The sequence below is a fragment of the Gracilinanus agilis genome, chromosome 4 (genome assembly GCF_016433145.1).
Source record: "Gracilinanus agilis isolate LMUSP501 chromosome 4, AgileGrace, whole genome shotgun sequence".
NCBI classification, from domain to species: Eukaryota; Metazoa; Chordata; class Mammalia; order Didelphimorphia; family Didelphidae; genus Gracilinanus; species Gracilinanus agilis.
In genome coordinates, this window is record NC_058133.1 from 491,077,064 (window position 1) to 491,090,555 (window position 13,492).

Here is a 13,492-nt window from a genome sequence, read left to right on the forward strand (position 1 = left end):
CGTGCCTCGTGGCAAGATCTCAGGGTTGAATATTTTAGTATGAATATCTTAGTCATTTTTTGGTATCACTTTTTCTCTTTGCTGGTATGTTCCTAAAAATAAATAGCGTGCACACACACACACACACACACACACACACACACACACACACACACGGCAGATGACCTTGTCTTCTACTTAGCTGAGAAAAATCAAGGCCGTTTGACGGGAGCTCCCTCAAATCTCTTCCTCTAGACCTCTCTGTGTCCTTATGCAACCTCTTCTCCCTCCTATCTCAGGTAATAATAGCTAACATTTATGGAGAGTTTTTTTTACTATGCACCAGGCACTATATTAAGTGCCTTATGATTATTATCTCATATGATCTTCACAGCCCTGGGTAGTAGATGCTACTATTCTCCTTTTTTTACAGATGAGGAAACTGAGGCAACCAGGGATTAAATGACTTGTCCAGAAGTAATAGGGAATTTTAAAAAACAAAGGGGGAAAAGTGGTTTAGCAAAACCAACCAATAGATCAACCAAATCTGATGGCAGATACAATATCCTATGTCCATAGTCTCTCACCTCTGCAAAGAAGGGAGAAAAGTGGGTTTTTGTCAGCTTTTCTCAGGGGCTAAACTTCTGATTCTGGATTTGAGCTCAGATCTTCCTGATTCCAGGCCAGTGCTCTATCCACTGTACCACTTAGCTGCCTATGATGAGATGACCCTTATCCTTGCCAAGGCTTTCCCCTTCTTCCTGTACTCAGGCTATTTCTTCAGTGGAAAAGATGCTAGACCTGTCTGTCAGTCAATAAACATCTATTATGCCCCAGTCACATAGTGCTAGAGATACAAAAAAAGAGGCAAGAGATAGCCCCTGCCCTCAAGGAACTCACAATCTAATGGAGGAGACAACATAGAATAATGTAAAAGCACGATATATACAGGATAAACAAAAAATAATTAAGAAAGGGAAGGCACTAGAATTAAGAGAGTTTGGGAAAGGCTTTTGGTAGGAGATGAGATCTTTGTTGGGGCCTAAAGGAAGCCAGGGCATTCAGTAGATAAGAAATGAAGAGAGAGAGCATTCCAGGCATCGAGGACAGCCTGAGAAAATGCCTGGAATTGAGAGATGGGGGTGTCTTGTTTGTGGAACAGGCAGGAAGCTGGTGTCACTAGATTCAAGATGTAACAGGGGGAAAAGTGTAAGAAGGCTGGAAAGATAGGAGGGCTTAGGTCAGAAAAGGACTTTGAATGCCAAGGAGACTTCTGGTTTTGATCCTGTATACGATGGAAAGCCAATGAAGTTTATTAGGGAGGGGGTGACTTGGCCAGACTAGTGATTTAGGAAAATGACTTTGTTGGCTGAATGAAGCCTGGATTGTAGTGGGGAGAGACTTAAGGCAGGACGACTCACCAACAAGCTCTTGCAGTCCAGGTGTGAGGGGATGAGGGCCTGCTCTAGAGTAATAGCAGCCTCCGAGGAGAAAAGAGGCCATGTTTGAGAAATGTTGCAAAGATAAAATCAACAGGTCTTAGCAACAGAGTGGATTGAGTGGGCGAGAGATAGTGAGGTCTTGAGGATGACACCTAGCCTGAGAGCCTGAGGGATTGAAAGGATGATGTTGCCCTCAACTGTAACAGGGGAGCTGGTGGAGGGGAGGGCTTAAGGGAAAAGATAATGTGTTCATTTTTGGACTTGTGGAGTTTAAGGCGGCTGAAAGGCAGTTGGCAATGGGAGATGAGGTCAGTAGGATAGGTAGATTTGAGAATCATCAGTAGAGAAGGTAGTTAAATTCATGGGAGCTAATGAGTTTACCAAGTGAAACAGAATAGAGGAAGAAGAGAAGGCTCAGTACAGAACCCTTTGGAATACCTATAGTTGAAGGCACGATCTGGATGAGAATCCAGCAAAGGAGACCGAAAAGGAGTTGTCTAACAAACTGAAAAAGAACCAGGAGAGAGTGGTGTCCTGAAAGCCTATAGAGAAGAGAATATCAAGGAGAAGAAGGTGATCACCTTGCCAAAGGCTACAGAGAGCCCAAGAAGATTGAGAAAAGGTCCTTGGATTTGGAAATTTAGAGATCAGTGGTAATTCTGGAGAGAGAGGAGTTTCAATCGAATGATGAGATCAAAATTTGGATTGTAAGGGGTCAAGAAGAAAGTGAGAAGAGAAGAAGTGGAGGTACCTCTTGCCCTTTCAAGAAGAAGAGCTTTAGGATAGTAGTGTGGATGGAAGGCTCAAGTAAGGGTTTCTTTTTCTTGAGAACAGGAGAGCCAGTAGACAGAGGGAGACTGAAGATAAGTGTTAGGTTTGCAAAGCTTCCAGGTTCAAATCTAGGCTCTCCTACTTAATTACCTGCGAGAGACCTTGGGCAAATCATTTGGCTTGCCAGTTGCTGGATCTCAGATTCATTATTTGTAAGATGAGGATATTGTACTAGATGACTTCTAAGGTCCCTAGACGCCCTCTATGATGATATCCCCTCCTACCTCCTCCGGTACCCTGTTCCCTCAATCACTACATCTTGCTCTCCCTCTCTACTGGCTCATTTCTCTCTGGTTAAAAACCCAACTCATCCCTTTACCCTGATTTCACTTTAAGTATTTCTTGCCATCTCTACTCACTGTCTCTACTTCTTTCTAGCCATTTAATCCTCATCTCCTTTCAGTCTGGTGTCTGGCATCCTTAGTCCTTGACAGAAGATGATCTCTAGAATACAAAGGCACCAGTGACTTTCTCCTCAATGCCAACACCTTAGTTCTGCCCTCTTTCAACAATGTTGAACACTCTAGACCAGTGATGGGCAAACTATGGCCCACGGGCCAGATGCAGCCCCCTGAAACGTTCTATCCAGCCAGCCATGGGACATTATTCCTAATCTGACAAAGACAATGAGTAGGATACAATACAATGAAACTTCCAAAGAGTTGCCTTAGAAACAGACTGACAGATGAGCATTTCCTTTCCTTTGGCCCCCTCTTTAAAAAGTTTGCCCATCACTGCTCTAGACCATCCCTTCCCTTTTGGATGCTCAGGCCCCATTACATCTTATAATGCTGTATTCTCATGGCTGATCTTTCAAACACAACCTCATTTTCTCTATTTCCCTCCCTGTGTCCTTCTCCTCCTGCTGCCCCTGAGAGGTCAGGACAGTCCAAAGCTCTGTCTTTAGCCTTCTTTTCTCTTTCCAAGGTCTTTTTCTCCTTGATCTCTTCCTATAACTCCAAATGCCACCTCTATGGACACGACTCTCACCCGTGTCCAGTTTGACCTCTCCCGAGTGCTTTTACCTCTTTCTTGGGTTCTCTCCTCCCCATAGAAGGAAGACATGGAGGCTGTCCCTGGCTACCTGTCCTTACATCAGTCTGCAGAGAGTTTGACTCTGAAGTGGACTCCCAACCAGCTCATGAATGGAACTCTGGGAGACTCAGAGCTAGAGAAGAGGTAGAGATTCTTTAGCCCAGCTGTTTGGAGAGACTTAGGGTCCAGTTCAAAGTATTTGGTGCTCTCCAGGGTCCTGATTGCCAGGGGGGTTCCACAATACCGAGTGGATGGGGCTACTAGACCTGGGATTCGGAGGTGTTGACAATAGAAGCGGCACAGGGCTGGCCTCTGGAGCTCAGTAGGTGTCAGGATGGAAGGGCAGAGTGGGTAGGACCAGAGGAAGAGCCTCAGAGATAATAACACCTAAATTGTTTCCTTCCAGTGTGTATTGGGACTATGCCCTTATCGTGCCCTTCAGCCAGATTGTCTGCATTCACTGCCACCAGCAACGTAAGCTACACCCCTCCCCGGTGCCCCTAGACACAGGAGCAGAGAATGGGGGGGGGGCCAATTTGGAAAATCCAACCACTTTACAACACGGTCCCCAGCTATCTCGCTCTCCCTCCAAGGTCTCAATTATTAGATCAGGAGTGGTGGCAGCTGAAAGCTGCCAATTTCCAGGATCAATACTCCAGCTTGCCTCCAGCCTTTGTTTACAGATTTGGACCCTAGAATCTGGGAACAAAGCCCAATCAGCAGATGAACCCGTCATTCAGTTCAGAAGGCAGAGTCCTTCCTTGGGGTCTCCTAGGTCTTTGACCACTTTCCTTTCCCTCCTTGCAGAGAATGGTGGAACGCTGGTGCTGGTGAGCCAAGATGGTATCCAGAGGCCTCCTTTGCACTTCCCCCAGGGAGGCCACCTTCTGTCCTTCCTGTCCTGCCTGGAAAATGGGCTTCTGCCCCGAGGACAGCTAGAGCCACCACTGTGGTCCCAGCAGGGAAAGGTATATCATTGTACCCTGGATGGGCACAGAAAAAGAAGGGCAAGAGACCCATGTGGTTGATGGGAGATCTCCCTTTTTACCTTTATCCAATTCCCTCCCTGCCTCCTTCCTTTACTGGATTCAGGTCAGGGATTCAGGAGAGGGAGGGGTCCATCTCGGCCCACCAAAGAGGAATCCCAGGGACTAGCCCAAGGGAAGGGGCCACTGACCACCTGCACTGCTCTTGCCACAGGGGAAGGTCTTCCCCAAGTTGCGGAAGCGGAACAGCACCATGCGGTCTATGGATCTGGAGGATACAGTGATGGACGAAGGGCGTGCCACTGACTATGTGTTCCGGATCATCTATCCAGGCCACAGGCATGAGCACAGTAAGTGCCCCCACTCCCACCTGTGACGGGGAGGAGGAGACAGGCCCAGAGCTCTCATGTTCTCTTCAGCAGAACTGGTTATGACGGGGCAGAAGGTGGAGGGATCAGGAATATTTGCTTAGCTTAGGCTGGTTGGAAGACAGATGGATGAGTTCAGTATATAGCTTTCTGCCCCCAGCTGTACTTTGTGCCCAGATCTTCCTCTCCTCCTTAGCCATCTCTGTTCTATCTTTTGCTCTTCAAGTTGCTTGCTTAGAACATGGGCACCAACTACAACCAGACAGGCTCATAGGTTCATAGGATTTAGAAATGGAAGAGACCTTATGGATCATTTAATTTAAGTCCCTCGTTTTTTATAAAGGAGGGAACTGAGGCTCAGAGAAGGGTAGAGTGACTTCACTAAGGTCATATAGCTAATAAGTAGCAGGACCAGAATTCTGACTTGGGCCAATTCAGAGTCAAGCTTCAACCTGCCCTTCCCATCTGCTCCTACATATCCTGAGAAGATGAAACCCTACAAAGGAACTGGAAATGAAGACTGAGAATACTGAATTTGTAATTCATTCTAGCTCCCAGTCTCTTTCCAACCTTGAGTATGTGTGGTGATGGTGCCCATTTCTGGTGGTTTCAGCCCTCTGAACACTGCTGTGATCCAGGGGCCAATTTTCCCCATTCCTCAATTACCACTAAGAGCTCCTCTGATATAGTGGACGGAGTCCATGGTCGCTTGATCTTTTGCTGAGCTGGGGGATAAGAGTGGGAGGAAGGAAGCTGCCACTAGGATCCAAGTCTGGAGAACTTTTGCCTTACGCCCAGTCCCTGCACCTAGGGATTGTGGCTATATGGGGGTGTACTTTGGGACCTTGGACATATAGAGTGTCTTGAATATTCAGAGTCTTGCTTCTGCTGTTCCCACTCCAAACTAGACTCATTTTCTCATCTAGACCCAGGAACCTTGTAGATAAGAACACAGAATTTACCATCCCAGATCATTTGTTACCAGCCAGCCAAGCCCATCCTTCCAGGATACCTTAGGCTATCGGAGGCAAGGGGGAGAAGCTACTTAGGAGTGAATCAAAATCACTGTAGCTCACAATTCTAGGGTGCTTGAAGGTTTACAGAAACCTCTCCATCTCTCCTTCGCCAATAACTACCTTGTGAGGCAAGAAGTGGTGGTAATAATAGATAGCATTTATATGGTGCTTCCAAGTTTGCAAAGCATTTTCCAAATGGCATCTCATGTGATCCTCCCAGCTTTTTGAGGTAGGTGCTATTATTATCCCCACTTTACAAATGAGGAAATTGAGACTGGGAGCAGTTAAGTGATTTGCCCAGTTAAGTTATATAACAAATGAGTTTCTGAGACAGGAGTTGAACTCAAGTCTTCCTGGCACCAAGTCCAGCATTCTTTTCATAATAGTCCAAATAGCATTATCCCCATTTTACAGAAGAAGAAACTAAGAGGTTTACAGGGTTGATTTTCAGTGGTGGTTTTTTTTAGGGTAGAAAGAAATGATCCCTTTTATGTCTTTGTTTCACAAATAAACCAGCTGAAATAGTTGGTCCTCATGGGCTGATCAAACAAGCCAAATCCAAAACTAAGAGGCTTAGAGAGGTTGCCCAGGATTACCCAGCCAGTGAGTGCTGGCAGGATCTAAACCCAGATTTCTTGGCCCTGGAGTCGAGCTTGCTTCCCAAGATGCCATGCTGCTCAAACCCTGCAAGCCAAGGTTTGGGGGGGAAAGGGTAACTCAGGGTGTAGGATGGGAAGGTGAGATCCTCCTCTGAAAGGACATTTTGCTTGCAGATGTGGAATTTAAACTTGGGCAAATGATGCAGAGTATGGATTATCCAGACATCTTTGCCTCCCCTCTTATTCTTTTAGTCTTGGCCAGGAGCATAAAAGGAGATGAAGTTGAGATAAATGTCTCTGGCTCCTTGCAGGCAGCCCCGACACGAGACCCGAATGGTGAGCTAAGACGGCAGGCAGAGATCAGAGCCATATTGTATTTGTTTGGGGGCTTTCAGGCCTCCAGGCATTCTTTGCTCACTGTAACCCCAACCACTCTGGGGCTGGTGCGTTATTCAGTGTCCTTTCTCCCAGCTGTCCTTCCGCCAGAGGCTACACTGCCCCCAGTGGCACTGGCCTGCCCCTGTTCCATCCCCATCCTCAGTTTTGCACCACACACCGTCAAGCCTTTGGTTGTCTCTCTTGCATTGTACCTGGATGGAAAGGGTCACCCTGTCAAAGCTGGGCTGAAACTCCCATCCGCCCTGCCTGCGAAAAATAAGTGGGTGAGCGAGCGCCGCTCCTTCCCACGTTCTCCCCGCCCCCCTCAGTGGGGTGTGGGAGAACCCCGTTCCCTGAAGCCCCCCCTGCCGGGCCCTCACAAGCCTCTCTCACTATTCTCTTTGAGCAGTCACTATTAACTACCACCACTTAGCTGCCAGCCGCGCGGCCTCGGTGGACGATGATGAGGAAGAGGAAGATAAACTGCATGCGATGCTGTCAATGATCTGCTCCCGGAACCTCACAGCTCCCAATCTGATGAAAGGTTTTTATCCCGCGGCCCTCCCCACCCCGTGCCCTACTACTCCTCCCTCCGCACCGGGGCCACCGGCCACAACCCGCACGGACTCATGCAACAGTGTTGGCATTACCGGCCCCCGGCCCGCCCGTGCTTCTCCCAAAGCCACGCAGAGTCTGAGGGAGGGATGGCAGGAAGGAAGGGGGCCAGGAGAGCGCTGGAGGACGTAGAGAGGCAGGGGATGGATGGGTGAGGGACAGCACGCAGTGGGGCAGCTCCGGCCTGGACCTGGGGGGAAGAGGAACCCAGGGCTGCAGATCTTCAACCCAGAGGCCGTCCAAGCTCCCCCCTCTCCTTTTTCGGAGAAGGGCTTGGCCATTCAGTGATTTGAAGAGCAAGGTGGCCGGACCAAGTCTCAGAGCTTCCAATTCAGGACCCTTTCCATCACATCTGGGAACGTTAAATAGATTAAAAAAAATAATAAAACCAAACCCTTTACCTTGGGGACAACTAGGTGGCTCAGTGAATTGTTAGCCAGGCCTGGAGACAGGAGGTTCTGGGTTTAAATTTGGCCTCAGACACTTCATAGCTTCCAGACACTTCCAGGATCCATTGATTCTGGGAATCAATACTGTATATTGGTTCCAAGACAGAAGAGTAGTCAGGGCAAGGCCAGGAGGGTTAAGTGACTTGCCCAGAGTCACACAGCTAGGATGTGTCTGAAGTCAAATTTGAACCCAGGACCTGAGCTCTCTATCCACTGAACCCCCTAGCTGCTCCCCCTATATAGATTTCAAATCCATTTCTCTCTCTGAGGCCATTTCTTCAATTTCCCCCCATCCCTGAGCTGGCCCATTACTTCCCCTACCCTTTAGCGAGGTGGTAATGGAGGAAGTCACCTCATCAGAGGGTCTCGTTTGACAGAGGAGGAAACTGAAGCCCAGGAGGGGAACGTGATTTGCCCAAGGCCACCTAGGGGAGGTCATAGGCTGGTGGGCTTAAATCTGGAAGGATCGTGTCCCCTCTGGGGTCAGTCACCCCCAGGCACCATCTGAGAAAGAATTCTCCTGCCGACAGGCAGGCAGACATATCTGACCCCCTCTGGTGCCCCTTTTCAGGACCCCAACACATCTGACAGGGAGAGACAGAGCAGTGGGAAGAACATTGGCTTCATTTCTCTTTGGGCTCTTTTGTGTTCCCCCAACACACACACACACACACACACACACACACACACACACACACACACACACACCTTCTTGAAACCTTGAGCTTCTGCTTTCTCCAGAGCCTCAGGAATATCTAGCTCAAACCCTCTGATATAACTGACCGGTCACTAAGCATTTATTAAACACCTCCTGCATGAGGCAGCATGACCTAAGGGATAGGGAGCAGGCTTTAAAGCCAGAAGACCTGGGTTCAATCCTGCCTCTGATGTGTACTTAGCTGCATGACCTTGGGCTAGTCACCTAACCCTTCATTAACTCTCTCAGACTGTCTCTGAGACTCTCCTCTAGCAACAGAGGAAATTTTCTATGTTGGGAGAGGATGCATCGCCCTGGGAGAGCTCCAGGCTGAGGAAACCACAGCAGATTTTTTTTAAGTCTTGAACTATGCTGGGGGCTGGGGATACAGAGACAAAAATGATTCCACCCCTGCCCTCCAGGACCGTGGTGGGTGGGTGGAATACTAGCTACCAGGGTGGTCAGAGAGGCTTTGAGTAGAAGGTAGCACTTGAGTTGGATCTTGAAGGGAATTAGGGGTTCTAGGTGAGGAGGAAGGGAGGGAAGAGGGAAGAAAGAAACAAGGAAGGGAGGAAGGATTTATTGGGCACATACTAGGTGCCAGGGACTGTACTGGGTACATTACAAATATTATCTCATTTGATCCTCAAAACAACCCTGGGAGGTAGGCACTATTATTATTCTTATTTTAGAGTAGAGAAAACTGAGGCAGAAAGAGGTTAAGTGACTTGACCAGGGGCACACAGCTGTATTTGAACTCAGGTCTCCTGACTTCAGAACCAGTGCTCTATCCACTGCGCCACCTGGGTATCTCCAGGAAGAGTAGTGATGCCAGCAAGAGATCACAGGATCATAGATTTAGAGTTGAAAGATGCCTTAGATAGAGAGTGACCTCTTTGTTTTACAGTTGAGAAAACTGAGGCTCAGAAGGGTTCACGCTATGTAAGGTCACCCAGGTAGTAAATATCTAAGCTGGGATTAGAACCCAGGACTGCTGATTCTACTAGAACTAGCAGTTTTTCCACTATTTCCACACTTTTCCTCAGATGGACCTGACTTCCTTTCCCTACACACCCAGGGCTTAGTCTACCTTAGGAGCTCTGCAAAGGGTCTCTGGAAATGTGCCTTCCCTTCTCCAACCCCTGGGTCAGCTGGCCCCTGCCCATCTTCTACTGAGAGTTGTCTAAACCTTAATTCCGTAGCCCCTACCAAGCTTCAGGGTGGTATAGACCCTTCCATCCCCTTTCCTTGCCCTAGTTACTGACCTGTAACTTGCCACACGGTACCTACCTTCGTCTCTTCTATTTCTCTTTTTTTTTTTAAGACTAGACTTGTGACTTCATTGGTCACAATTGGAAGTGGTCATTGAGGAAACCCCTTTTACCAATACAGGTCAGAAGACACTATGAGGAGTAATGGTTTGCCCAGGGTCTCCCAGCCAATATGTGTCCCAGGTGGGACTTAAAGGATGGGAGATCAGAAGATTCAGCCCTACTAGTCTGAAGGACCTCCTACTTAGACAAGGGCTAGTAAGAGGCAGCTAGGTGGTACAGTGGATAAAACTAAGGCCCTGGAGTCAGGAAGACCTGAGTTCAAATCCAGCCTCAGGTACTCACTGTGTGACCCTGGAGGAGTCACTTAACCTCTATTTGCCTCAGTTTCCCTATCTGTAAAATAGAGATAATAATAGCCCCAACTGCCCAGAGTTGTAAGGGTCAAATGAGATAATAATTATGCAGTGCTTAACACAGAGTAGGTGCTATAGGAATGTTAGTTATTATTCAGGGGATTGGGCTAAGGACTGGATCTGTGCTTTCATAGATCTTAGGGAATAAGATCTTAGGGATGTTAGGTAAAGAGACTCCCTCCCACCATACTGCTTCTCCCTAACTCTTCTAATAGGAGCCAAAAGAAGCCAGAAACCAGTATTGGGTGAGCCACCAGTGGAGTCCCATTTCTTAGGCTAATTCTGCTGTTTATTGGTAGTACTGCAAAGTGGATAAAGAACTGGCCTTGAGCCAAGAAGCCTTGAGTTCAGTTCCTGCCTAGACATGATTACCATGGGCAAGTCACTTAGCTCTCTGGGTCTCAATTTTCTCATCTATAAAATGAAGAGGTTGTTCCTTTCCAGCTTCAGAGCTAAGACCCTGTGATTTCCATGTTCTAAGTCCCACTTCTGCCCCCTCCTGGCTACGTGATCCTGAGCCAGTCACTGGGTCTCTCAGTGTTGTAGGCACTAATCTCTTAAGGTGATCATTTGCCGAGAAGGTGGTGACCTGTGTAGTTAAGGGAGTCTTCTCACCTGGGAGTTTCCTTTAACCAGTGAAATCACAGAGATGGTCCCTCTCTCCATCCTCTTCCTGACCTCCAGCCTGGTTTCTTCGAGGCTTATTTTCAGAGATTTCTAGCATCCCCGTATCCTCTGAGGTGCTTGAGATTGGAGAAGGTGGAGAGACCTAGTGAATTTATGGGTGCTAGCTTACTTTTTAAATGATTTTTCTTGCTTACTCCAAGAGCCCCCCCCCAGGGATCAGAGTTCTGTGGCCAGAGCTCCCAAGAATGGGGTAGGTCCTGAAAAAGAGGCTTCAGGGCTTTGCAAATTGCTCAGAGGAGGCCCTTCCTCGGGGAGAGAGAGAAGACAGGGAGGCTGGAGCCCGAGGAGAGGGTCCCCGCAGGTCCCCAGTTGAGAGCAGTTTCCAAAAGATGAGGTCCCTTGCCTAGGGAGGACCCTGGCCTGGAATCCATCCTTTGAGCTGGGAGTTGTGGGGTGGGCAGAAAAGGCAGATCTCTCAGTAATCGCTAGAGAACAGGGAGCGTTGGACGGGGCAGGTTTCTATCATTTGTTCCTGCACCCCCAGCTTCTTGGGAAATGGGAGCAGGCAGCTGAGACAGGCCAGGAGGGGTGAGGGAGGGAGGAGGTTGGCATGGGAGAGTAAGGCGGGGGGCTTCCCACGCCCCAGCGTGTTCCCTTCTTCTCCTCCACAATGACAACACTGTTGTGTCCCGTTTGCTAGCCTTTGCTTCTGAGTTCTGCAACATGCTTGATTTTGATGCATGTGGATAAAGTGGCGGGTGTCCAGACCTCCCTTCCCCTTCCTCCCCCCCCCCCAGTCCTTGCCTCTCCTTCCCCTTTCCACTGACAACCTTTGAGAGCAGAGATGCTATTCCCGTCATTCTAGGCCAGACCAGATGCCTTTCATTCGGAGTCCTGGGGGCTGTGGGGTTCAACCATCCCAACTGTTTTTGCCTCAAACTTTTCCTCGTCCTTGGAGGATAAACTCAAGCATAACAGAGCAAACTCCCTGACTCCAGAGGCCCCCCCAGTCGAGTCACTCCTTAGCCTTAGCAGTGCCGAGTGGGTAGATTCTGAAATGTTCACACTTATGTGCTGTCTTGCTTAGCTCCTTCCTGGAGAATTAAGATGAAGAGCATTTTCCCACACGACTTTGCTTGGGTGTGACCACTGCCCAGGCATGCCTTTTCCTCTTTGGCTTGGCATCCATTTTACTCTCCTTCCCCTCCTCTGGTCCTCCTTAGTCCCCCCTGCCTGTGCCCCAGCTTCCCGCTGTCCCACCGGCTGCCTGGTTAGCTGGGTCTCCAGTCCTGCCTGCCCAGGGTCTCCATCTGCTTCCCTGCTCCCCGCTGCCCAGTGCATGAGCTGGCCTAGCCTTCTCCCCTTTCTCCCACATCCACATCCATCCCCTTTTGCCAGCCCCGGCTCTCTTTTTGGGGTACAGTTTGCACGCCACCCCCAGTGCACACACCTGCCCCAGAGCCCTGGCTCGTACCCACCAAATCCCTTCATTTGCCACCCAATGGAGCTGAAGGGTCAGGAGCCCAAATAGTGAGGAGAGGTGCCCATGGAGCTGGGAGGAAGCTTTGCCATCTCAGCCTCTCCCAGCCTCTCCTACCAAGGACAGAGACAGCCCATGGCCAGCTCCCTTCCAACCAGGGATTGGTGACTGAGCCCTAAATGCTCCCTGTTATCCACACAGCCCAAGGGATGCATTAGATAACTGGGTAATGAATAATCATAACATGGTTAATAATAATAATAGCAGTAGCTAAACTAGAAAAAAATAGACTTAAAAAAAAACTCTTACCTTCCATCTTAGAATCAATATTGGTTCTAAAGCAGAAGAGTGGTAAAGGCTATGCAATAGGAGTTGAGTGACTTGCCCAGGGCCACACAGCCAGGAAGACTTAAGACTTACAAAGCGCTGTACATATTATATCATTTTTAAATAACCTTTACCTTCTGTCTTAGAATCAATACTGAGTATTGGTTCCAAGGCAGAAGAGCAATAAAGGCTAGGCCAGTGGTTCCCAAACTTTTTTGGCCTACCGCCCCTTTTCCAGAAAAAATATTACTCAGCCCCTTGGAAATTAATTTTTTTAAAATTTTGATAGCAATTAATAGGAAAGATAAATGCACTTGTGGTCATCACCACTTCCCCTGGATCGCTGCAGCACCCACCAGGTGGCGGTAGCGCCCACTTTGGGAATCACTGGGCTAGGCAGTGGGGTTAAGAGACTTGCCCAGGGTCACTAGGAAGTGTCTGAAGTTCCATTTGAATTCAGGACCTCCCATCTCTTGACCTAGCTCTCTATCCACCGAGCCACCTAGCTGTCCCGCATTTTATCATTTGATCCTCTCACCAAACCTGACTGGTTGATGTTATTATTATCCCCACTTTACAGATGTGGAACCTGAGGCTGAGAGGCATTCAATGATTTGCCCAGCATCACATAGCTAATAAGTGTCTGAGGGAAGATTCAAACTCAGATTCCCCCCCTTTTTTTTATTAAAACCCTCATCTTCTGTCTTAGAATCTATACTGTGTATTGGTTCCAAGGTAGAAGGGCAGTAAGGGCTAGGCAATGGGAGTGAAGTGACTTGCTCAGGGTCACACAGCTAAGAAGTGCGCTGAGGCCAGGTTTGAACCTAGGATCTCCCATCTCTAGACCTGGCTCGCAATCCACTGAGCCACCTAGCTCTGCCTTTGGGGTTTTGTTTTGTTATTTTACTAATTCCAAGCCCAACGTTCTGTCCATTGTATTTCATAGAATCTGAATTGACAGGGACTGGGGAGGTCA

General features: G+C 48.5%; 1 protein-coding gene across 1 annotated transcript in view; it reads left to right on the plus strand.

Annotated features, from left to right (window-relative positions):
• Nucleotides 1-13,492, plus strand: part of SGSM2 (small G protein signaling modulator 2) — a 71,054-nt gene that overhangs the window by 32,679 nt on the left and 24,883 nt on the right. Inside the window, exons 7-11 of the mRNA XM_044676340.1 lie at nucleotides 3,307-3,431; nucleotides 3,694-3,761; nucleotides 4,095-4,255; nucleotides 4,488-4,623; nucleotides 7,044-7,178. Of these exons, the coding sequence (XP_044532275.1) occupies nucleotides 3,307-3,431; nucleotides 3,694-3,761; nucleotides 4,095-4,255; nucleotides 4,488-4,623; nucleotides 7,044-7,178 (625 nt within the window). The remainder of the gene's footprint in view (nucleotides 1-3,306; nucleotides 3,432-3,693; nucleotides 3,762-4,094; nucleotides 4,256-4,487; nucleotides 4,624-7,043; nucleotides 7,179-13,492) is intronic.